This window comes from Trichomonas vaginalis, chromosome IV (genome assembly GCF_026262505.1).
Source record: "Trichomonas vaginalis G3 chromosome IV, whole genome shotgun sequence".
In the NCBI taxonomy this organism is placed as follows: domain Eukaryota; phylum Parabasalia; order Trichomonadida; family Trichomonadidae; genus Trichomonas; species Trichomonas vaginalis.
The window spans coordinates 19,988,098-20,008,971 of record NC_067206.1 but is presented as its reverse complement, the minus strand read 5'-3'; the positions used below and the strand labels follow the sequence as shown (position 1 = coordinate 20,008,971).

The following is a 20,874-nucleotide window of genomic DNA, read 5'->3' as shown; positions in this document are numbered from 1 at the left end:
GACGACAATTAGCAAAAAATGTTAAATGTTAACACTCAGTCCATTTGAATATGAAAAATAAAATTGACTTTGATTAAATGTTTTTATTTATCATGCAATTCTTCTTGCGACCAAAGATTTGAATAAAAGTTCAAAAAATAAGATAGCTTAAAAATAATATACGGTAGTGTTTACTAATAGATGAATAGTATATAAATTCTATTAAAATGGATTTGATCCAAAAAAATATATAAAATTTGATCATAAATAAAATCGTTTTAAATTACTTCTTCATTTAAATTATAACAATTATTTTTGGTTTTATATTTTTTTGGATCAAATCCATTTTAATAGAATTTATATACTATTCATCTATTAGTAAACACTACCGTATATTATTTTTTAAGCTATCTTATTTTTTGAAATTTTATTCAAATCTTTGGTCGCAAGAAGAATTGCATGATAAATAAAAACATTTAATCAAAGTCAATTTTATTTTTCATATTCAAATGGACTGAGTGTTAACATTTAACATTTTTTGCTAATTGTCGTCAAAAATTAGGCGTAAAGCAAAAATTAATATTTCATATGGTTTTATGATAGATAAGCATTATATTCCCACTCATTATATTCGTAAATTTTGAGGTTTATCCTTCGCTTTTAAGATCATTGAATTTGATTTTTATATAAAATAGTTATATATTAGAAAATTGTTGCATGCTAAGTTCGGTCAACGATAGGAATTGAGGGGAAATTAATCGTCGAGGAAGTACGATTATGTAAAGTAAAAAATGTTGTGGGATTTTTAATATTGTATATAATTTTATAATAAAATTTTTGTGAGACATTTTAAGAAGCACATATAATTTTTTGAATTTAAAAATTAAAGTAGTGTTGAATGAATTTATTGATTAATTTAATACGGATATTTCTCAAAATTAATCAAAAATAGGTTTTCAGAGAACTTTTGAGATATCTTTTCAAAATGTCTTTTTGAAAATATATAAGTATTATATCAAATTGAAAAAAGGTATTTATCAAAATTCTAAATTCTTAATAAAAAATAACTTTTCAGAGGATTGTGATTTTGAAAGCATGAGTAATAAGTAAAAAATATCTACGATTTTAATGAGGGAATTGTTCCTTATGAGGTATACATTATAACTATATACCTCATAAGGAACAATTCCCTCTTGATAGCTGGGAAACTTTCTCTGAATAACTTATCATTTGGAGAAAGTTTCCCAGCTATCTATTAGAAACTAAAGGCTGTGAGGCACTAATATATAATCAGTGCCTCATAGCCTTTAGTTTCTTATTAAAAACGAGAAAACTTGTTCGAAATGATAAACAATTTCGAACAAGTTTTCTCGTTTTAAGGAGGGAATTGTTCCTTATGAGGTATACATTATAACTATATACCTCATAAGGAACAATTCCCTCTTGATAGCTGGGAAACTTTCTCTGAATAACTTATCATTTGGACAGGAAAAGTGACACTTTACATGGCAAAAAATAGAGCCTTACTTTTGAGATACTTGAGATTGAAACTGAATCTTATGAGGCGGTGATCTTGAATCACTACCTCATAAGGTTCAGTTTCATATAAAATTTGTTGCAATTTGTTATTCTTTTGCAATTATTTCTTATAAGATTTTACATCTTTTAGCGGGGAATGTTTGTTATTATGTATATATTATAAATATCTACACGATAACGAACATTCCTCGCTAAATTGCTGAGAAACTTTGAGGAAATGTCGAACAATTTCCTCAAAGTTTCTCAGATTTATATAGATCACTAGAGTCCCCTAGGCACTGATTCTGGTTCAGTACCTAGGAGGCTCTAGTTCTCTAACGAACTGATAAAATGTTTTTAAATTTTTGGATATTGCTACCTGTGAAGCACTGACTTCAAGTCAGTACCTCACAGGTAGCAATTACATTGAAATATGGGAGAAACTTTGTCCGAATGTTAAACTATTCGGACAAAGTTTCTCCCATTTGTAGTGGAGATGGAAGGCTTTGAGGTATATTGTATTAATATATACCCCAAAGCCTTCCATCTCCACTTGAAAGTGTCCAAACTTTGGGTTAATACTTTGCAATTAACCCAAAGTTTGGACACTTTCTAGAAGGAATTGGAGGGTAAGAGATATACATTCATATGGTATATCTCTTACCCTCCAATTCCTTCTTAAAATGGGAGAAACTTTGTCCGAATGTTAAACTATTCGGACAAAGTTTCTCCCATTTTTTGAAGGAATTGGAGGCTATGAGATACTGATGCAATGTCAGTAACTCATGGCTTCCAATTCCTTCCTAAAACTCATAAAAGTGGACATTACATGCATATAAAATTTGACATGTAAAGTCCACTTTTTGTGAGCGGGGATTTGACTCCGTCAAATCCCTTTTTCGTTTACGAGAAAGCCAAATTCTCTCAAAAAGTTAAGTAGGACCAATTTTTTATAAAAAAATCCAATTTCATTATGAATGTTAATTAATTTATATAATTATTGAATAAAAAATTTTCTTTGAGATTATGAAAAGTTCTTTGAAAAGTTATTTTTTCTCATTTTTAAATATTGTATTAGCCTATTTATTTATAATCCAAATTAAAAAAAAAAAGGTAGTGGGGCTTCCAGGGGCTGCGCCCCTTCTAGCCCTGAAGATGTTTAGTATAACTTTGTCCGGACAAGTAAGGGTCTATCGTCGCTACAGGAAAAGTTACAGGCGTTCCAAGGAAGTATACTTTGAGAAGCCTTTTCTGTCACTTTTCAGGAAAAAACATTTTTATTATATATATAAAATGAATTTTACAAAACCACCGTTACCCTTCTTTGGAAATAAGAGTAGATGTAAAGATATTCTATTGAGAGAACTTAAGAAACTACCGAATGGTCTAACATTTGTAGACTTGTTCGGTGGAAGTTTCTATATATCCCATTTGTGCCATACAATATTTCCTGACTCAAAGATTATATGCAATGACTTCGACAACTATATGAACCGTCTCAAACATATACCAGACACAAACAAAATATTGAGTGAGTTAAAAGAAAAGATACCTATAGGTAAGATGGAACGTATACCATTAGATAAGAAAAATATTGTGAGAGAGGTTTTGAAAAAAGCAGAATATATAGACTGGGATAGTATATCTGCTAGACTATTATATAGTGGTGCTATAAGAGTTCATGACATTGAAACACTTATGTCAAAAGTTTTATATCTTAACTATACAAATGTTTTCAAAGAGGACATAGAAAAATATATTGAGGGTATAGAGTTTGTGAGATGTCATTGGACAGAGTTGTATGAAAAATATAAAGACAAGGAAAATGTTTTCTTTATAGTGGACCCGCCGTTCTATAACACATGGGATTTTCAATACCAAGTAGACTGGACTTTGAGAGACTCTTTAGAAACTTTAGACGTTATACATAACCATCCATGCTTTTACTTTACATCCGATAAAAGTGGTTTGGAAACCGTTATGAGATGGTTAGAGGACATACATGACTATGAGTTTAGATATGACAAGATAGAATATGAGAGAGGTCCTATAAACCGGAGAAAGTGTCATAACAAAGAAATTTTATTAGTAAGTAAATGTGGTTTGAAATAGGACTACTTGTTTTAGGTTTTTTCCATTGTGTCATTTATTTATTTGACGTGGCAGAAAAGTACAGAGAATATGAAGATGAACCAATGCCTGCAAATGTTCAGCATATGTACTCGTAAGAGATATTTTTATCTAATATTAAATGGACGCACAGAACTTAGCGAATGCACAGCAACCTGGACAACCAAACCCAGAGAATATTCCAAATGAAGTTAGAATACAAACTGCAATGGCAAACTATGGTCAAGTGCCAACAGATGTACAAATGCAAACTGCCATGTCAAATGACGCTGCGTTAGGTTTGCCACCATGGTATGCAAATATGAGATGGAAAGAGTTTTATACAAACCCTGAAGTGGGATATAAACAACTTTATGCAGATGACGCGAACACAGGAGTTGACCCAGAATATGTTTTCTACCAGAGGAGAAACAGAATGTATGAGCTCCAGTTAAAGAATGCTATGGAACTCAGAAGGAAACGTAAGAGACTAGGCGGACATTAGATTTTTACATATAGTAAAATGGGTTTCTTCAGTAAGATAGGAAACTTCTTTCGAAATGTTGGAAGAGGTATATGGAATGGAATAAAAACCGTAGGAAGAGGAATTTGGAACGGAGTCAAAAATATTGGTAAAAGAGTAGGTCAGTTCGTTGGTATTATACCTAAAGACCCTGAACCAGAAGAACAAGCTCCTGTTATACAACAGCCTGAACCTGCACCACAGTCTAGTTGGCAACCAAATCCAACACCTCAACCGTATTAAAAATTATATTTTTACCGTTCGATAGTAGTTGTATATGAAACTAAGTTCTAAGTAAAACGCATGGTATAATGGAATTATTCTTTTTCTTCCATCTGTAGTAAACCATACTTGAAAGTCTGAAATACTTCCACTTGGTGGTTCATATAGCTTTGTAGGTTTTTCGTAAAAGTCATTTGCCAAGCATAAGAAAGAGTTTTGCGCACCAGAAAATGAAGCATGAACAATAATAGCAGCTGGGTCGAAAACATTTTCATATGTTCCATTAGGGTTTTCGACTTCATAAAAGTCTGGGTGTACTGGATATGCTGCAGGCTGATTTAACATCCTCAAAAATCTATACCATGCCAAGTTGTTATATTTTGTAGAAATATAAACGTTTTCTCCAAGGTCTTCTATTCTATTGATTTTAACAGTTGCATTTTTCCTGTCATATATAATATCGAGATGGTACTCTCCTTCGTCAATGTTGTACTGTTTTGCATATTCGAGATAGATATCGTTTATTTTTTCTTGAAAAGCTTGAAGAGTTGTTTCTAAGTTTACAAGCAAATTCACTTGTAAAAGTTTTCCCTGTTCAAATTTCTCATACATACGTTTTTCTTTGTTATAGTATCGAACTTCAAAACCGACCGTAAATGGGAAACCATGTATGGCTTCTGAAATGAACTTCATTCTACGAAAGCCAATAGCTTTTGTGACAGATGGGTCTCTTAACCATCTTAACGGGTAGTCAAAACGATAGCCTTCATGCTTTACGGTCTCTGTCTCAAACTTTTGACCGACATTGGTAAAAAGTTCATCTAATGGTTTAGTTGTAGCAACTCTAGAAGTTTCTTTTTCTATTGAAAGCATATTTTATCTAGAATAAAAATGTCGAAAGAAACAGCGTCTATGAGAGAAATACAACACAACCGACAACTCATTATGCAAGCTCTAAATAAGAACACAACAAACTTTTCAAACTATTCTAAGATATCTGAGTCATTGAAAGAAGGAAACTTAAAACTGACATTAAACCCAATGACAGATGAGTTTCTGTTTCAAGACAATAAGAACCATACTGTCTGTATAAATCCAACAAAAGGAACTTTAAACGAGAAACCTATATCTGAACTTCTTTTGAAAGCAGATGTTGACAACAAAGCTGACAAAGAATATGTAGACGATGCAATAGCAAAAGAAGAAGAAAGAGCTAACAAAGCTTATGCAACAAAAGAACATACTCATCCTGAACTAGCAGACAAAACATATGTTGACAATAAAATGTCAAGTGAAGTGACAAGAGCTGACAAAGAATATTCTAAAAAGACTCATACACATTCTATATCTGAAATAACAGACTTAAACGTTAGCCTTGAAAAGAAAGCGGATAAGGAATGTGTGGCTAGTGCGTTAGAGAAGAAGGCAGATAAGGAATATGTGGATGAAAAAGATAACGAAATGAAAGAAAGGGTTGAATGGTACCATGAACGGACATCGAAGATTTTAAAAACTAAAGCCGATACAGGATGGGTTTCAGGATGTTTAGACCTTAAAGCGGATAAAACATATGTTAACGATGAGTTAGAGAAGAAAGCAAATAAGACTCATACACATACAAGTTTTACAACTTTTACAGCAGATGATATAATATTGAACTTTGACCTTGGTTCAAGTGCACCATTAGAAAATCCGAGTACAAGCGTAAAAGATACTCTTAACAATTTAGATAAGAGTTGCAGGAACATTGAAAGTCATGCCAGAAACTTTGAAGCATATGAACTACCCGCAATGTTAGATAAGAAAGCAGACAAAACAGAGCTTCAAACATTAAAGACAGAAATACTTCAAACATTATATCCTATAGGCTCTATTTATACGTCAATGAACTCTACCAGACCAGAAGTAGTACTTGGTTTTGGAACTTGGACTCAAATAGTCGACAGGTTTTTGTATTGTGCAAACTCTTCAAAGGAAACAGGTGGAAGTAAAACGATTTCAGGTGAAAACTTACCTGCACACAGTCACTACATAGATTTAAGTACATCTCAAGCAGGTTGGCATAAGCATAAATTTTGGGATTGGTCAGCAATGAAAAAAGGTAAAGGATATGATGTTAAAGACGACGTTCAGTTTGCTATAAATTGTTTCTGGGGTAACACTCAGGGAGATGGAAACCATACACATCGCGTTTCAGGGTATACGCAAACAACGGGACAAAGTAAAGACTACATGCCACCTTACATGACAGTTTACGCATGGTATAGAAATGCTTAGTCGTCATGTTCCACTTCTTTAGCATATTCGTCAGGAGTTGTCTTATATTTGTTAGGAACTGTCTTTGAAAGTATACCACCTTGAACTTTGACAAGTTTGAAACGAGGTCTGACAATAGTAGTTTTATCTTCTGCTTGCAGTGTGTACATTTTGCCATGTTTGCCTAAAACTTCATAATATTCTCTTGTATACTTTCTTCTATTTTTACGAACACGAATGTGAGTACCTGTCGGGTTCCCATTGTTGTCATAGTCAATAGTATTTTCATATGGGTCGCGTTTAGGTATTTCTATTTTTACTTTGTCACCTTTCTGAAGTTTGAAGCCCGGCATTCTTTCTTGTTTGTCTCTTTTGACTAAATTATTAAATATATAGTCTTTCTCTAAGTCAGGGTTGTTTTTCATTTCTTCGGGGGAGTGGTTTCCCAAACCTTTTTGTTTACGGTTATTGTAAATATTTAAAACTTGTCTCATCTTTGCCATGGAGAAGTGTCTATATTTGTCGTCATATGACATTTCATTTGCTTCACCACCTTGTGGTTGGTTTAAGTCTCTTAACATTTTTATACAACCGTCAATGACACCAAGAGCAGAATGGTTTTGGTCGACAATGAAATATTGGTTTACATTTTTTGAACGCAGATAGTTTTTAATATCGTCTGATTTGAAAGAACTTTCACAGTCAGATGTCAGTTTTGTTGGATGGTATTTGTCAACGAATATTGTCAAAGCTGCTAAGATATCTAAAATAGCTTTGGACCATAATGGTATGGCTTCACAGTATCTTGTGTTTTGACCAACAAATATTAGCCAGTATGGTGGTCCATCTTCTCTAACTCTCGGAATGTTTTCCAAGATATCCATAAACCAAGCATTTGGTGTTGAACTAAAGATTTTTATCATGAGTGCTTTCTTTGTTGCCTTAGAAACATAGGGGTCCTTGTTTGGATTCGTCATTTTTTAACCCATAAGAAATGGGTTTATTTGGCGCATTAGCAGGAGTCGCATCTAGATTTTTACCCGCAGTGGGAACAATAGCCAGAGGTGTATTTGGAGTTGGAAGGAAGATTTTGAGTACATTAGGTATACTGAAAGAGAAAGCACAACCTATTATACAAACTGTACAGAAAGGTTGGGAGGTAGCACGAGATGCAACAAATCTTATTCCAAATCCTGAAACAAGAGGAAAAGTTCAAGGATGGATGGACAATGTAGGAAGACAAGCAGGAAACTATTATAACAAAGCAAATGACTACTATAACCAAGCAGGACACTATATGGACCAAGGTGAAAGATTCTTTAACAGAGGATATAACCATGCACAACAGTGGGTAAACAATAACCAACCGCAACCGCCTCAAACGTGGGGAATGTAAAGTTTTTTACTGAGATGAAATGAACAATACAGCTTTAAGACAAATCGGTTCAAGATGGATTTGTCGGCTTCCAGCAGTTACACAACGTGTTTGTCAAGTTCTTCCTATACCTCAGGAAGTTTTAGACCGACTTAAAAAACAACAACAACCAGTTGAAAACAAACCAAACTAAAATTTTTTACTGAGATGAAATGACCGAAGAAGTTGAAACGGTAGATTTGACACCACAAACAAAAAGTTCAGAACCATTGTCAAAACCTGTCAAAGAACTTACAGATGAAGAGAAAAATTCAATAATAGAAAGTGCCAGGTCTGGAAATACAAACCCTAACTACAAAGTCACTTTTCATAAAAATGGAACGGCAAGTATCTCAAAAAAGAAACAGACTCTCACAAATAAAATATTGAAGTCTGATGGAGCTTTCGAGACAACAGATGGAAAAGTTTACTTCACTGACCAACAGTTCATTATAGAACATCTCATTGACTTAGAGTCAAAATATTCTAAACTTTACAACAAACACAAAAAGTTGAAAGGAAAACAACAACAAATGGCATATGATATTTATGAAGATGTTGACGACACAACTAGACCTGCAAGTGAAGTAAAGTCAGCCGAACCGAAAAGTGACGAAAAACAGATAGAAGAAGAAAAACCAAAAACTGAAGATAAACCAAAACCAAAGTTTAGTTTGGAAACTAAACCAAGTCAACCTTCATTAGCTGGTATGGGTTGGCGTCAAAGACTTATGGCAGCAGGCGGTTATGTAAAGTAAAGAAAAAAATATTTTTTTATTTTTATAAAAATGCCCCCATATAGAATGGATAGAAAATCTGCTAGAATAAAAGCAGAGTTGCAAAGATATGGTTGGAGAGTTTCGAAGAATTTTAAATATAGGAAGGGAAGACCCATAAAAGTCTATGACAAATTGTCTGGTCTTCGCTACGAAATGGATTTGGAAACAGCACGTGCAAATTATCCAAACAGACTAGAGAGGTTAGAAGAAGAACGTCTTATGGACATGCCTTTCGATGTTAGTGAACCTCAAGTTGAAGGACACGACGGCTTTGCCAGATTCTACTGGAAACATGACGAACAATTGCATCCTTTGAGAAGGAAAAAAGGAAAAGGTGAAGACGCACATGCTCCCATGGAAAGAACAAGATATGCATATGAGAAGTATCGTGAAGTTAGAAGTCAAATTACATCTGGTCGAACCTTTACAGTAAACTTTGACGAAGGAAAGAACAAAGAAGGCTTCATGGGTGTACTTGCTGCCATACAAGACGGAAATAAGAAAGGACACAATCTCAGATTGACCATAACAGATTTGGATGGTCACATTTACTATGCATATGGCAATGTCACAACAGCTGCAATGCTTCTTGACGCTTTCAAGACTACAAAGAGAGAACAAATGGTTGACTCCGACTCAGACATTTTGAATGCAATTGAAGGAATTGCAAGTGTCAAGTTCGAATGGTACCAACCTAACCCTCAAGCAGTCAGACAACATGCTGGATACTTCCCGTTCAGAAATAAGTCTGACATTGACTTGACAAGGTATGGAATTTACAATTCAATTGAAACAATTGTCAACGAACCTTGTATTCTTACATGTCTCAGGAACTCTGGTCTTGTTACAGATGAGAAAATGAAGTATCTTGAGTCATGTGTGAAGACAAGGTACATTCTCAGAGGTCAATTGGCAAAAATTGCACCGTTGGCAAATGTCAATATCCGAGTCAACATACCTACAGCTAAAGGTTCTTCACATGACGACTATGTTGTTGACTTCAAATTGCCATGGTTGAAGATTGTAATTGTCCACAACCACTTCATGTTGAACGAAAGTCTTACACACCCGTTGTTCGGAAAAGGCAAGTGCAACATTGTCAGAGCTGTAAACATTCTTTTCGAGAAAGGTTTGTTGGAACCAATTCCAGATGACAAGCTGACAGAAACTTTTGTACCAAAAGACGAAACAAACTTTTCACTGTTAGCAAGACCAAAAGTTGTTCCAGACAAAGTTCTAGTACAAAAGAAGTACACAGTTCCACAAGGAGTTGGATTGTTCGGATACCAACCTGAACCAGAAGAACTTCCAATGAGGTTGCAAGAACTTCAAGATGCTATAAACAAACTTCCATTGAGACATCCAATTGACGTCAAATTGTATTGGAGGGCATCTGAGTTAGGTCAGAAGGTTTTATATGAAACAGGTTGCTTCGACGATGTTTATGAGATAACAGGAGAAGTTTCTCAGAAGATAAGAGACTCACTTGAATTTCCACAAACTGGACCAATTGGTTGCGACAAGTTCGACTCAAACGAAAAGATATACTATGTCGACCTTAACGCTGCGTACATGAGGTTTGTCCAATATATTCCGACTGGAATTCCAAACGAAGATGGTGAGTTCCCGGGAAGGAACTATACAGTTGGAAAAGTCATACAACAACTGTATGATATTAGGAAAGCTTCAAACCCCAAACTTGCAATGACACTCAAATTGCTTATGAATTCGACATGGGGATATTCCATTAAGAAACCTCAAAAGATGAAGAGTAAACATTATGAGAAGGTCGACAACTTTGTTGAAAGGTTTTCTCCTTTTGTTTTGAAGTACGAATTTACTCAAGGTCAAAATGGCTTAGTAACCACATTAAAATCTATTGTCGAACATTGGTCTTACCCTCAGTTCGCAAAGGCAGTCCTTGACAACTACAACAAATTCTTCTCCGAAGTCAAATCGAAAGTTGTGGTTTACTATGAGAACATTGACGCACTCATGACGAACGAAGAAGGCTATAACAAACTCATTGAAATGGGAATGGTCGGTGAAAAGATGGGCTGTTTTAAGCTAGGTAAGGTATTTTCAGAAGTTCATGTCCTCTCCAAGCGTAAGTACTGGGGCATACTTGAAGACGGCACAGAAATAAAACATTGCATGAAATAAAAAATTTTTATTCGAATTTGAATTTAAATGTGGGAATTCTTGGGAACGTGAAAGGCTTATTTACTTGAGGAACAGGTAAAGGTGGTGGAGGTGGAGGTGGTGGCAACCAGTCCATTTTATATTCCTTCCTAGCTAATTTCCGTTTAATTTCATGGTCGCCCTCGGAGTCTTTGAATCGGACAGGTCGAGTTACACCATTCTTGGTCTCAAACTCATATATAACCTGTTTGTCTGTATTTTCGTCGACTATGGCACGAGACACGAACATTGACCAAACGGACAAAAAGTGTCATTTCGGATGGTCAAGCAGCCAATCGCATTCGAGCACTTCGAAGAAGCCTTACGTTCCAAGGGAGAGGGTGTCTGGTGCAAGGCAGAGGTCATGAAACTCTACGAGCAGTACATCCTCAATGCCTGGGAGGACAAATCGTCCTTGGATTGGCAATTCTACCAACTCCTCTGGGACGACCTCCTACGCAACTGGGATAACGAAAGAGTCCAATTCAAAGGTCGGGAACTAATTTTGCAAATTTCCCTTAATTTAACATACTTATCCAAATAAACACCTAAATTTACTTGGGGTTTCCCCCTAAAATAAATTTTTTTTACTCTTAGAACCACTCGAGGTTCTCCTTACGGTTGTTGAGCTTGTCACCGTCAATGTGTCTGACCCTCGACTTCTTGTCTGGATTTGGAACCCATTGCATACCGACAAGCCTTCCCATGGAAATTGCACCGTAATTCCGAAGGTTAAGGTTCAAGTGTCCCAAGTTGTTGAGGACTGGGGTAAGAACCTTGCCTGTCCCCTTGTTGCGGATTTTGTATGGGTAGGGTTGGGAAATTTCGTAAGCGTCATCGGCAACAAGGGTTGCCCAAACTTCCTTTTCTTCGTGTTTCTCTTCTTCGTGTTTCTCTTCTTCCTCTTCTTCCTCTTCTTTGATAATACCTTCGGCAATTCTGTGTTCACGAAGTACGGTGTTGCATGTTCTGTCCTTTCCGAGTACCTTCCAGATGGCGTCTATCTCTTCGAAGAAACGGTAGATGAGTCTGGCAAGGTTTTGGTTCTCTATGTTGTATTGGCGCAAGGTTTCCGCGAAATCGTTCAGGACTTTCTTATTGGCAGCTTGGTTCGTGAGGACTTCGACTTTGAGATTGGTTATCTCTTCCATAAGACTACTTTGGAGAGTCTGAATGGTGTTTGTCAGATGAGCGTTCAATTGGGCAATTTGAATTTGAACTGGGCGCTTGTCTGGCAACCTTGAAAGGACATCTGCCATTGAGTTTGGCTTCGGTGCTTGTTCGGACATCGAAAAAATGAAGTGGTTTGAGAATGACGGTTTTACTTTAAAAAGCTTGTTATGACGGTTAAGTCATACAACAAGTTTAAAATAATATCTTGTTCTTCTTCTGAACGTTTGTTGTCTCTTCCGATAAAAGTTTCGAACATGAGAACCAAAAAACGTTTTTTGAGATTGTGGAAGAGTTCAGGCAAACGTTCATATTCTGGATATGTTGGGAGCAGTTCGAAACATCTGAGCTGACTTTCGGACAAAATTGGGACAATGTCAACAAATTCATCTTTGGTCGGACTGCTTGAAGGTAAGTCCCTTACATGTAAGTAGCTCTGGTAAAATCTTCTCATTTCTGCTAACTTTTGGAGTATAGCTTCGTAGTTTAGAAGTTTTAATTTTAATTGTCTTATTCCACTCTTGACATCTAAACGGTAACTATCCATGAGGTCAAGAGTAGCTTTGGTAGCTTTAAGTGGAGCTATCTGTTCCTTGACTTCTGCAATTTTGGTTGCAATTGTGATTTGAGCTCCTTCAAGTTCGCCGTCTATGTCGTTCTCAACACCTTCAACCATAGCTTGAAACTCTTCATCGGTCCATTGAGTTTGGTGTGGGACGAATTTAACTTGCTTCATTCAAAAAATGAAAAAAAATGTTTTTACTCTAAACGTGCCATATAGATGTTTGCTGAACTGGTTGGAGGTCGCCTTCTGAGGTTATGTAGAACGGCTGACCAGAGAAGTGAAGGAGAGACTGAATTGCCAATTTCATATGGGGTAGGGGTTCTCCTTGTTTGGTATTTTATCCAAGGACGTTTGTTTAGGAACTTAACAAGAGCTTCTCTTTTGGCGTCCTTTATGCCATCGTAGGCTGTCCCGTCTGGTATTTGAATTGGAATTCCAGTCGAAGTCTCGAGCTGAAGTGTAGACCTTCCAGAAATAGAGATGAACTTGACCTTGGGCTTCATTACCTTGCGCAAGTAGTCTTTTAAGCAGTCGTTAATTTCAATTAGGTAAATTGCCTCGTCAAGTCTTTCTTGCATTCCAAGTTCTTCCATCCGACAGGAAAATGTTTTCCCGACAACTGGAAAAAATTTTCCGGACAAAGGGAAAAATTTTTCCCGACGACAGGAAGAACTCTTCCAGTTGTCCGTCCGTAAACCATTCAAATTTTCGAAAATTGAGAACTTTTTGGTCGAAATTCAGAAAAAGTTTTTCCTTCCGACAGAAAAAGTTTTTCCTTCCGACAGAAAAAGTTTTTCCTTCCGACAGAAAAAGTTTTTCCTTCCGACAGAAAAAGTTCTTCCTTCCGACAGGACACAAACGGATGAGTGACGTACCACCAACCGAGTCCATTCCAAAGCCAGAAAAACCGAAAGCTGCAGAACCACAACAGTCTCCTCAGCAACCTCAGTTCCAGCAAGTACCTCCACCAAATTACTACCAATTTCCACCTCAATGTTACTACCCACCACAAGGCTTCCCGAACTACCCTCCTCCTCAGCCTATGCCTTACTTCCCCAACCCTTGGATGTTCCAGCAAGCTCCACCCCAGCAATTCCAATTCCAATCTCAATCGAAGAGAGACCAAGACTTCGAAGAAGGTCTGAACCGCTTACGCAAAGAGTATGCTACAGCTCCAATGGAAGACGACAGGCTTTCAGTCTCTTCCCTCAAATCGACCGATTCGACTCGTACCACAGATTCGGTCAAAGACAGAGACGACTACCTCAAGCAGTCTGAGAGACTCTTCATCCTACAACCATTTACAGTTGGAGCTCTCAAGAACATGCGCAATTACGAAGGTCAGACACCAGCTGGAGACCGCAAAACAGATGTACTCGCAAGAGCCGTCCAGCTCGTCAAGACAAAGACTGAGATAGTCGACTTCATTCTTGCAGCTTGCCCATACAAGTAAAAAAATAAAAACAATTACGAGTTAAACTTTTTATTCTTTCTTTTCTGAGTTGTTTAGAGCTGGTTTCTCTTGTAGGAACCTTTCGTACTCTTCCATGGTCATGTAATTGCGAATTTGGTACGCAATTCCAGGTTCGTTGTTTTTGAACCTTACGTATGTAACGCTTCCATCCTCCTCAGGGAAGTAAGCTGCTAACATCTGACCAAGTTTTCTCGGTGACTCGGAGCTCATTAAAAATGTCACTTTTTAAACGTTAAGTTTTTAGTCTTATTTTACCCTTTGTTTGTCAAGGTAGTATTGGAGCGCAATTTCTCCAAATTCTCTGTGTCGGAGTTCTTCAGCATTTTCCAAGGTGTACCTAGAGAACTCAAAGAAGTTGTCAAGAACATACTGCCATGCTGCTCTTCTGAGTTCGTCGGTATTTTGGAAGTGTTGCACCTTCGAGTCTTCTGACATGAAAAAAATGACCAAATTTCATTATATAACTGTTATTTTTGACGAAGTGAACTTTTGCACTTCGTCAAAAAAATCCCTGAAATCATATCTTTTATACAAAATAAAAAATCTTACTCGCCTAAAACTCTATGAAAATCGTGAAAAATTGCGAGTACGTAAAAAATCTTACTCGCCTAAAACTCATGAAAATCGTGAAAAAATGACCAAATTTCATTATATAACTGTTATTTTTGACGAAGTGAACTTTTGCACTTCGTCAAAAAAATCCCTGAAATCATATCTTTTATACAAAATAAAAAAATAACGTTAGTTTTTTTAAAAAAATATTTTTTATTTTGTATGTAAAGACAGAAAATGTTAAAGGTTGAGTTTGAAACAGTTAGAAAGATAGACAATGACACCAAAATGGTTAGAATTGGTGATTTAAACGTAAGATACTCAAAGAAATACAACAAATATTCTTTGTCAGACATTTTATCTCCATCTGGAAAGAAAACATGGCATTGGGTTGGAATTGCTTCAACTCAGAAAATTTTGACAAGAAATCCTGAGCTTATGATATCGGTAAGATTCTGTGGAACTACAGCATATCTTATAGACAAAAGTCTTATACCAATAGTTTTGTTATGGTTAGACCCAGTTGTTGGATATAACTTCATAACACATGGTTCATTCGATACGGAACGTTGCAGTGAAGGCTTACTTTACATCGTTCAGAAACCGAAGGACTTCAATACAAAGAGATATAAGATAGGAAGAACATATAATATAACTCAAAGATATGACAGTACAGTCAATAGAGTCAAGGTTGTGTTTGTTAACGATATGAGAGCTGCAGAAACAGAACTACTTGAAAAGTTTGAGAAAATGTATGGTGCTCCCACGAAAGGTAAAGAAACGTTTGAAGTAGATGAGATAGATAAAGCTATAAAATTATTTGACGAAGTTGCTGAAAAATACATGTAAAGCGTTTATTTTTACGCTTGACTTCAGATGGCTCAGGTAGCTCTAGATGATAAATTGCCTTGTCAAATCCTTCTGGCATTCCGAGTCCTTCCTTCCGACAGGAAAAAAATTTCCTTCTGGCATTCCAAGTTCTTCCTTCCGACAGGAAAAAATTTTCCTTCCGACAGGAAGAACTCTTCCTTCCGACAGGAAAAAATTTTCCTTCCAACAGGAAAAAATTTTCCTTCCGACAGGAAAAAATTTTCCTTCCAACAGGAAAAATTTTTCCAGTTGTCCGTCCGTAAACCATTCAAATTTTCGAAAATTGAGAACTTTTTGGCCGACCTTCAGGAAAAATTTTTCCTTCCGACAGGAAAAAATTTTCCTTCCGACAGGAAAAAATTTTCCTTCCAACAGGAAAAAATTTTCCTTCCAACAGGAAGAACTCTTCCTTCCAACAGGAAAAATTTTTCCTTCCAACAGGAAAAGTCCTTCCTTCCGACAGGACACAAACGAATGTCCGACGTACCACCAACCGAGTCCATTCCAAAGCCAGAAGAACCGAAAGCTGCAGAACCACAACAGACTAAGACTAAACACTTACATTTTTTACGCTTGACTTTTTACAATTTGAACTTTGTTTGCGTAGATATGAATTCTGAAAGAAGTATGAGGGTCTTGTATGACTTTGTACTTCTCCCATAGTTCATGTCTGTCAAACTTACCTGCCATGGACTCTTTCATAAGTTCCATGAAATCGTCTTCGGACAATCCAGGGAAAAGTACAATGTCAGTAAGTATTCTCTTTACATCCTTACTTAAACTCTTTGCTGTCTGTACACAAATGACAACTGAGATGTTAAAGTGTCTGAGCTTCTTAAGAATTCGACACATGTCTTGTTCTCTATTCTTTAACAAAGGATGAGAGGCGAAATCATCTAAGATAAGAAGACATCTATGAGGGTAAGTCTTCCAATCGTAAGATTGCAATTTCTTCGAAATGTATTCTATCTCTTTCTGTTTGTTTCTGAAGTGTTTCTTCTCTAATATTCTCTGCATTTCCTCATTTGGGTCTTTAAACTTAGAATTTATATACTCATTTATAGCATTGTACTTCAAAACTCTTCTTTGGTACTTCTTTATCCAATCTAACAACTCAGAGTCTTTTATACATACTAACTTAGACTTCTTTATAATATCTTTGAACGAATTTACGGTTTGGTCAAATTGACCCGAAGTACTACAAATAACAACTAACTCATAGAATGGGTTCTTCTCATCTAGTTCTTGTTGTTGTGCAGCCATTTTAAGATAAGTGAAAGTCTTACCCGACCCAGGTGGTGCAATTAGACCTGTTATACCATTCTGAGCAAATAAGAACTTGTCATGTATGGGTTTTATCTGAGCATTTTCCAACTTCCTCTTGTTCTTATTTAAAACATTCTCAAATTTTTTGTCAATGTCAGCAAACTTTTTTTCTAACATATTTTTAGAAAAATTAAAATTTTTATCTTTTAGAAAATGTCTAGCGATTTCGCCATCTATATTCGAGACAAGCTTTTCGACAGCAAAACATCTGTCGACCATAAAATCTTACATAGTGTAAACAAGAAAGGGGAATTTGTTCTAAAGTTCTGTTTCTGGGAATATGACAAGAACCATAAAACATTAAGCAGAGCAGTCTTAAAATTTGTCAATGACAGACTTGTTGACAGAGATGACGCCGATTGGAAAGATGAAGTCCAACAAAAGTTCTTAGAATGCAAAGAAGACACATGCGCTGTTCTTGAAGATGAAATAGCAAACAGAATAGAAGAGCTATTAAAGGACAAAGAACTTTTACAAAATATGGTTCTGAGAAATTTGACATAACTCCACCAGAAAAGAAGAAGAGAGAAAAGAAAGAAAAGAAAGTAGAAGAAGAGAAGAAAGAACCTGAACCAGTTCCAGAGAAAAAGAAATTTGACATGTAAAAATAAAATTTTATTTTTAGAACATTTCTGGGTCAATGTCAATGTTCTCTTCCTCTTTAGGAGTAAACACTGGCTTAGACTCTAAAATCTTTTTACCCAATTTACCTTGAACTTCAACTATCTTAGACTCATAATATTCATAGTCGTCTGCTTTCTTTGGTTCATAAGGTATAACAAGTTTGTATGCTTTGCCTTCTTTAAGGTTTGAAAACCTTCTGTCAAAACTTTCTTTGACTGTTAACAAACCTTCTATGTCTAAGTCTTCAAATTTCGCACCATTTTTAGTCACAATAGCAAACTTAACTGGTTCGATGTTCCAAACTTTGCTGAATGAAGACTTTTCAAAATGGTAGAAGTAAACATTCAAATATGTGAATGGGTCTAGTTCTTCTTTAAGTCCTGACATGTACTTGTTTACTGAGATGAATTTTGTCATCTTTTCTATCGGATAAAAAAATATTTTTTTTTAAAATTTACTCAGAAAAATTTTTCTTTGTATATACACCATTCTGTACATCTAAAAGACTTTTGACATTTGCCAAGAATGTTCGTTTAGACGCTGTCATATAACCATACTCTTGACAATATTGTTTATACGAATCGTACAATGACCTTTCATCTAAACACTCAAAGTCAGTTTCATCTATGAACAGTTCATATACACTCTTGTTTGCTTCTAACAATGTTTGTCTCTCTTCGGTATGTGGAATTTGTCTTGGATTGAACTTTGAAATATCTAATGTCATAAAATATGAGAACAAGTGGTTGTAAAAGTCAGATGTCAAAGTTTCTGCTAAGTCGTCAAAATATTCTGTATCTTGCATATGAGAATCTGACGTTCTGACAACTACATATCTTCTGTCAGAACTTTCTAACTTCATCGGAACAGCATTGTTTGAAACCATAATGAAGTTTGCAACATTTTCACAAACTCTTTGGTCTTTATATTTTCTTTCAACAACTCCAACTTTATCTGTTATAAGACTCTTCAAAGCATCTGAGTTCAAAACTTTTGTTGTATCTATACTTTGAAGTTCGTTACATACTATAAGTTTCATATTCTCTATTGAAGAGTTAAATTTACCGCAGATGTTTTCTAAGTTTGTCATATTCGGGTTCGAATAGCCTCTAACAGTTTGCATAAGATATCTGTAAAGAAGTGTTCTTACCTGTTCCTTGTTTTCCAATTATAATGAGAGCAGTTTCATTTTTAGCACTTGGATGTTGTAAGATGTTTGCAAACCAACATAAGATATACTCATAGACTCTTTCGTTTCCATTGCATATAATTTCTTTGACATGGTCTAACCAAGCTTCTATAATATTTTCTTTCCATTCTACTTGTTCGTATTTATATCCAGTGAAGATAGAATAGAAGTTTGGAGAAGGTGTATAGAACTTTATACCACGAACTGAAAAATCTTCAAGTTTTGACAATAAGATATCCCAAGCATCTAACATCTTCATGCCAACTTGTACGACTTTTATTTTCTTAAGTTTCTGTCTACATTCTTGTTCTGAAACTATTGTCGCTTTAGGTTTGTTAAAGACAACATCCCATTCTTTCATAACATAACATTCTGGGGCAGAGTCGACATAAATGACTAAACGTTTCAAATTCTCGACTGCTTTGTTATAGTCTCGAAATGGACACATATTTCTGAATGTTTGGAAGTCATAAAAATCTGAAACATCTATTCTGTACATTTTTATAAAAATAAAAAAAAATATTTTTTTATTCCTGAGCTATTTGTTGTTCTTGAGCTATTTGTTGCATTTGTTGTTCTTGAGCTATTTGTTGTTGAAGTTGTTCTTGTAATACAATACTTTCACCAGTTGCATCTTCCAATTCGAAACTTTCTGCCGTCATTGACAAATACATAGGACATAAAAGTTTTACAGGAACAAAGTTTGCGTCAACTAAGGTTAAGTTTATGTTTGCTAAAGTGTTTGAGTTTACTAAAGCTGAAAACTCTGCATTCGAATGAACAATAGGCAAACCAGCAGAGAAAGTGTTGTTTATACGCATAAGTATCTTTTGGTCATAGTAGTTTCTGTCGACATTCGAATAACACTTTGAACCTAAGTTTGAAACAATATATAAAATAGGTGTACTTAAAGTCAATGGAACAGACATTCCTTGTATGACACCTTTTCCTGTTATAGGAAACTGTTGGTAGTAAAAACCAGATATAAGTTTTGTATTATAGCTCATATTGTTTATAGTAAACTCAGTCGGACATCCAAACATAATGAAACCTGCTCTAGTTGCAGCACATGTTACACTCGTCCTTAAAGTATTAAATAAGTCAACAAAACCTGTTGGTGGTATATCTGAGTAAGTATCTTCAAAGGAGTATTTTTTACCATTCACAACAATAAAATCTTCTGGTGTCAAAAGAGCAAAACAAGCTTTAGTCGTCATTGTGTTTAAGGTTAGTTTACAATATCGTCCTTGAGGACTTTGTAAGTTTGTTGTTATAGAATTATATGACTCAGGGTTTTTAGTCGTAATAGTATAAACCACTATGTCTTCTGCCATTTACTTAGCAAATAAATTTTAATGAAATGTTGTGGTCGTCAAATATTTTTATAACGTCTGGGAAACTATATTTTAAGTTCAACGTTTCACCTCCTTTCATAACGTATATCTTGTCAATGACATTATATGAAACACCACAGCAACTAACGTCGGGTTCTATTTCTTTGATGTTTATATCGTCTGCCTCTGTCAAAAGTTTCAATAGTTCTTTCAAAACTTCATGAGGTGCAATGACATATGAGTTCACTTTTACAGGGTTGTGTTCGACCAAGTTTAACATTATACCTAAAGCTTGACAAATCTTCTCCTGAGTTTGAAGTTTGTCTTTCAGTTGTTGGTAGTCGTTTCGAATATCTGCAACAGAACTTAAGTCTCTGCTAACTTCAGGATATGTTGGTTCTTTTACAGGAACAATTGTTATACCATCTTCGTCTTCGTATGGTTTCCCCACTTCAACATCTCTGTCTTTGACATTGACAATAACACTTTGACTGTTTGTTTGAGTTGGTGAATTTAACTTCACATCTGCCACCGCCATTAAACCTTTTGAAACACTTACGCTTCTATTTTTCGGAAATGACATTTTACTTAGAATAAAAAGATGGACGTATTCGAGTATCTCTTCGAATTGAAGCAGAACAAAGTTTACACACACAAACAATACAAGTTCATTGACAGAATAGTTCTTTACACAAACAATGGAAAATGTTATAGAATAGCATATTTGCTGAACCTAAATATTTTCATAAAGCAAAGAAAGTTGGTATAACTGAAATGGTGAAAGTTCTT

The 20,874-nt window shown here is 35.5% G+C and overlaps 21 protein-coding genes and 1 pseudogene across 22 annotated transcripts, besides 3 other annotated features; 11 read left to right on the top strand and 11 right to left on the bottom strand.

Annotated features, from left to right (window-relative positions):
• Window positions 1–1,108: 1,108 nt before the first annotated feature.
• Window positions 1,109–1,449: a mobile genetic element.
• Window positions 1,450–1,469: 20 nt separating this feature from the next.
• Window positions 1,470–2,408: a mobile genetic element.
• Window positions 2,409–3,748: 1,340 nt separating this feature from the next.
• TVAGG3_0132330 (uncharacterized protein) lies at window positions 3,749–4,111 on the top strand (the record flags this gene model as incomplete). Its single annotated transcript, XM_051223993.1, has 1 exon — window positions 3,749–4,111. The coding sequence occupies one exon, from the start codon at window positions 3,749–3,751 to the stop codon at window positions 4,109–4,111; it is 363 nt and encodes a 120-aa protein (XP_051108979.1).
• An 18-nt stretch (window positions 4,112–4,129) lies between these two features.
• On the top strand, window positions 4,130–4,372 carry TVAGG3_0132320 (serine threonine-protein phosphatase family; the record flags this gene model as incomplete). The annotated part of the gene is made up of 1 exon (XM_051223992.1): window positions 4,130–4,372. The coding sequence occupies one exon, from the start codon at window positions 4,130–4,132 to the stop codon at window positions 4,370–4,372; it is 243 nt and encodes an 80-aa protein (XP_051108978.1).
• A 375-nt stretch (window positions 4,373–4,747) lies between these two features.
• On the bottom strand, window positions 4,748–5,224 carry TVAGG3_0132310 (uncharacterized protein; the record flags this gene model as incomplete). Its single annotated transcript, XM_051223991.1, has 1 exon — window positions 4,748–5,224. A coding segment is annotated over one exon (477 nt), but the record flags the coding sequence as incomplete, so codon positions are not given.
• Window positions 5,225–5,683: 459 nt separating this feature from the next.
• Window positions 5,684–20,874: part of a mobile genetic element that runs on past the window's edge.
• Window positions 7,602–8,003, top strand: TVAGG3_0132300 (uncharacterized protein; the record flags this gene model as incomplete). The annotated part of the gene is made up of 1 exon (XM_051223990.1): window positions 7,602–8,003. The coding sequence occupies one exon, from the start codon at window positions 7,602–7,604 to the stop codon at window positions 8,001–8,003; it is 402 nt and encodes a 133-aa protein (XP_051108976.1).
• TVAGG3_0132290 (uncharacterized protein) lies at window positions 8,023–8,175 on the top strand (the record flags this gene model as incomplete). Its single annotated transcript, XM_051223989.1, has 1 exon — window positions 8,023–8,175. One exon carries the CDS (start codon window positions 8,023–8,025, stop codon window positions 8,173–8,175), a length of 153 nt encoding a protein of 50 aa, XP_051108975.1.
• Window positions 8,195–8,779, top strand: TVAGG3_0132280 (phage tail repeat-like family; the record flags this gene model as incomplete). Its single annotated transcript, XM_051223988.1, has 1 exon — window positions 8,195–8,779. One exon carries the CDS (start codon window positions 8,195–8,197, stop codon window positions 8,777–8,779), a length of 585 nt encoding a protein of 194 aa, XP_051108974.1.
• On the top strand, window positions 8,954–10,086 carry TVAGG3_0132270 (uncharacterized protein; the record flags this gene model as incomplete). Its single annotated transcript, XM_051223987.1, has 1 exon — window positions 8,954–10,086. A coding segment is annotated over one exon (1,133 nt), but the record flags the coding sequence as incomplete, so codon positions are not given.
• TVAGG3_0132260 (DNA/RNA polymerases family) lies at window positions 10,373–10,963 on the top strand (the record flags this gene model as incomplete). Its single annotated transcript, XM_051223986.1, has 1 exon — window positions 10,373–10,963. The coding sequence occupies one exon, from the start codon at window positions 10,373–10,375 to the stop codon at window positions 10,961–10,963; it is 591 nt and encodes a 196-aa protein (XP_051108972.1).
• On the bottom strand, window positions 10,971–11,231 carry TVAGG3_0132250 (uncharacterized protein; the record flags this gene model as incomplete). Its single annotated transcript, XM_001284831.1, has 1 exon — window positions 10,971–11,231. One exon carries the CDS (start codon window positions 11,229–11,231, stop codon window positions 10,971–10,973), a length of 261 nt encoding a protein of 86 aa, XP_001284832.1.
• TVAGG3_0132240 (uncharacterized protein) lies at window positions 11,262–11,525 on the top strand (the record flags this gene model as incomplete). The annotated part of the gene is made up of 1 exon (XM_051223985.1): window positions 11,262–11,525. One exon carries the CDS (start codon window positions 11,262–11,264, stop codon window positions 11,523–11,525), a length of 264 nt encoding a protein of 87 aa, XP_051108971.1.
• Window positions 11,575–12,270, bottom strand: TVAGG3_0132230 (cytochrome B-C1 complex subunit 6, mitochondrial family; the record flags this gene model as incomplete). The annotated part of the gene is made up of 1 exon (XM_051223984.1): window positions 11,575–12,270. The coding sequence occupies one exon, from the start codon at window positions 12,268–12,270 to the stop codon at window positions 11,575–11,577; it is 696 nt and encodes a 231-aa protein (XP_051108970.1).
• On the bottom strand, window positions 12,303–12,887 carry TVAGG3_0132220 (uncharacterized protein; the record flags this gene model as incomplete). The annotated part of the gene is made up of 1 exon (XM_051223983.1): window positions 12,303–12,887. One exon carries the CDS (start codon window positions 12,885–12,887, stop codon window positions 12,303–12,305), a length of 585 nt encoding a protein of 194 aa, XP_051108969.1.
• On the bottom strand, window positions 13,080–13,309 carry TVAGG3_0132210 (uncharacterized protein; the record flags this gene model as incomplete). Its single annotated transcript, XM_051223982.1, has 1 exon — window positions 13,080–13,309. A coding segment is annotated over one exon (230 nt), but the record flags the coding sequence as incomplete, so codon positions are not given.
• Window positions 13,579–14,169, top strand: TVAGG3_0132200 (uncharacterized protein; the record flags this gene model as incomplete). The annotated part of the gene is made up of 1 exon (XM_051223981.1): window positions 13,579–14,169. One exon carries the CDS (start codon window positions 13,579–13,581, stop codon window positions 14,167–14,169), a length of 591 nt encoding a protein of 196 aa, XP_051108967.1.
• TVAGG3_0132190 (uncharacterized protein) lies at window positions 14,200–14,367 on the bottom strand (the record flags this gene model as incomplete). Its single annotated transcript, XM_051223980.1, has 1 exon — window positions 14,200–14,367. The coding sequence occupies one exon, from the start codon at window positions 14,365–14,367 to the stop codon at window positions 14,200–14,202; it is 168 nt and encodes a 55-aa protein (XP_051108966.1).
• TVAGG3_0132180 (organellar and viral DNA polymerase type B) lies at window positions 14,980–15,591 on the top strand (the record flags this gene model as incomplete). Its single annotated transcript, XM_051223979.1, has 1 exon — window positions 14,980–15,591. One exon carries the CDS (start codon window positions 14,980–14,982, stop codon window positions 15,589–15,591), a length of 612 nt encoding a protein of 203 aa, XP_051108965.1.
• Window positions 17,092–17,543, top strand: TVAGG3_0132170 (annotated as a pseudogene). Its single transcript has one exon. A coding segment is annotated over exon 1 (452 nt).
• Window positions 17,560–17,979, bottom strand: TVAGG3_0132160 (protein of unknown function, DUF4108 family; the record flags this gene model as incomplete). Its single annotated transcript, XM_051223978.1, has 1 exon — window positions 17,560–17,979. The coding sequence occupies one exon, from the start codon at window positions 17,977–17,979 to the stop codon at window positions 17,560–17,562; it is 420 nt and encodes a 139-aa protein (XP_051108964.1).
• TVAGG3_0132150 (Poxvirus D5 protein-like family) lies at window positions 18,017–18,652 on the bottom strand (the record flags this gene model as incomplete). The annotated part of the gene is made up of 1 exon (XM_051223977.1): window positions 18,017–18,652. One exon carries the CDS (start codon window positions 18,650–18,652, stop codon window positions 18,017–18,019), a length of 636 nt encoding a protein of 211 aa, XP_051108963.1.
• TVAGG3_0132140 (uncharacterized protein) lies at window positions 18,677–19,250 on the bottom strand (the record flags this gene model as incomplete). The annotated part of the gene is made up of 1 exon (XM_051223976.1): window positions 18,677–19,250. A coding segment is annotated over one exon (574 nt), but the record flags the coding sequence as incomplete, so codon positions are not given.
• Window positions 19,279–20,085, bottom strand: TVAGG3_0132130 (uncharacterized protein; the record flags this gene model as incomplete). The annotated part of the gene is made up of 1 exon (XM_051223975.1): window positions 19,279–20,085. One exon carries the CDS (start codon window positions 20,083–20,085, stop codon window positions 19,279–19,281), a length of 807 nt encoding a protein of 268 aa, XP_051108961.1.
• On the bottom strand, window positions 20,090–20,623 carry TVAGG3_0132120 (protein of unknown function, DUF4106 family; the record flags this gene model as incomplete). Its single annotated transcript, XM_051223974.1, has 1 exon — window positions 20,090–20,623. One exon carries the CDS (start codon window positions 20,621–20,623, stop codon window positions 20,090–20,092), a length of 534 nt encoding a protein of 177 aa, XP_051108960.1.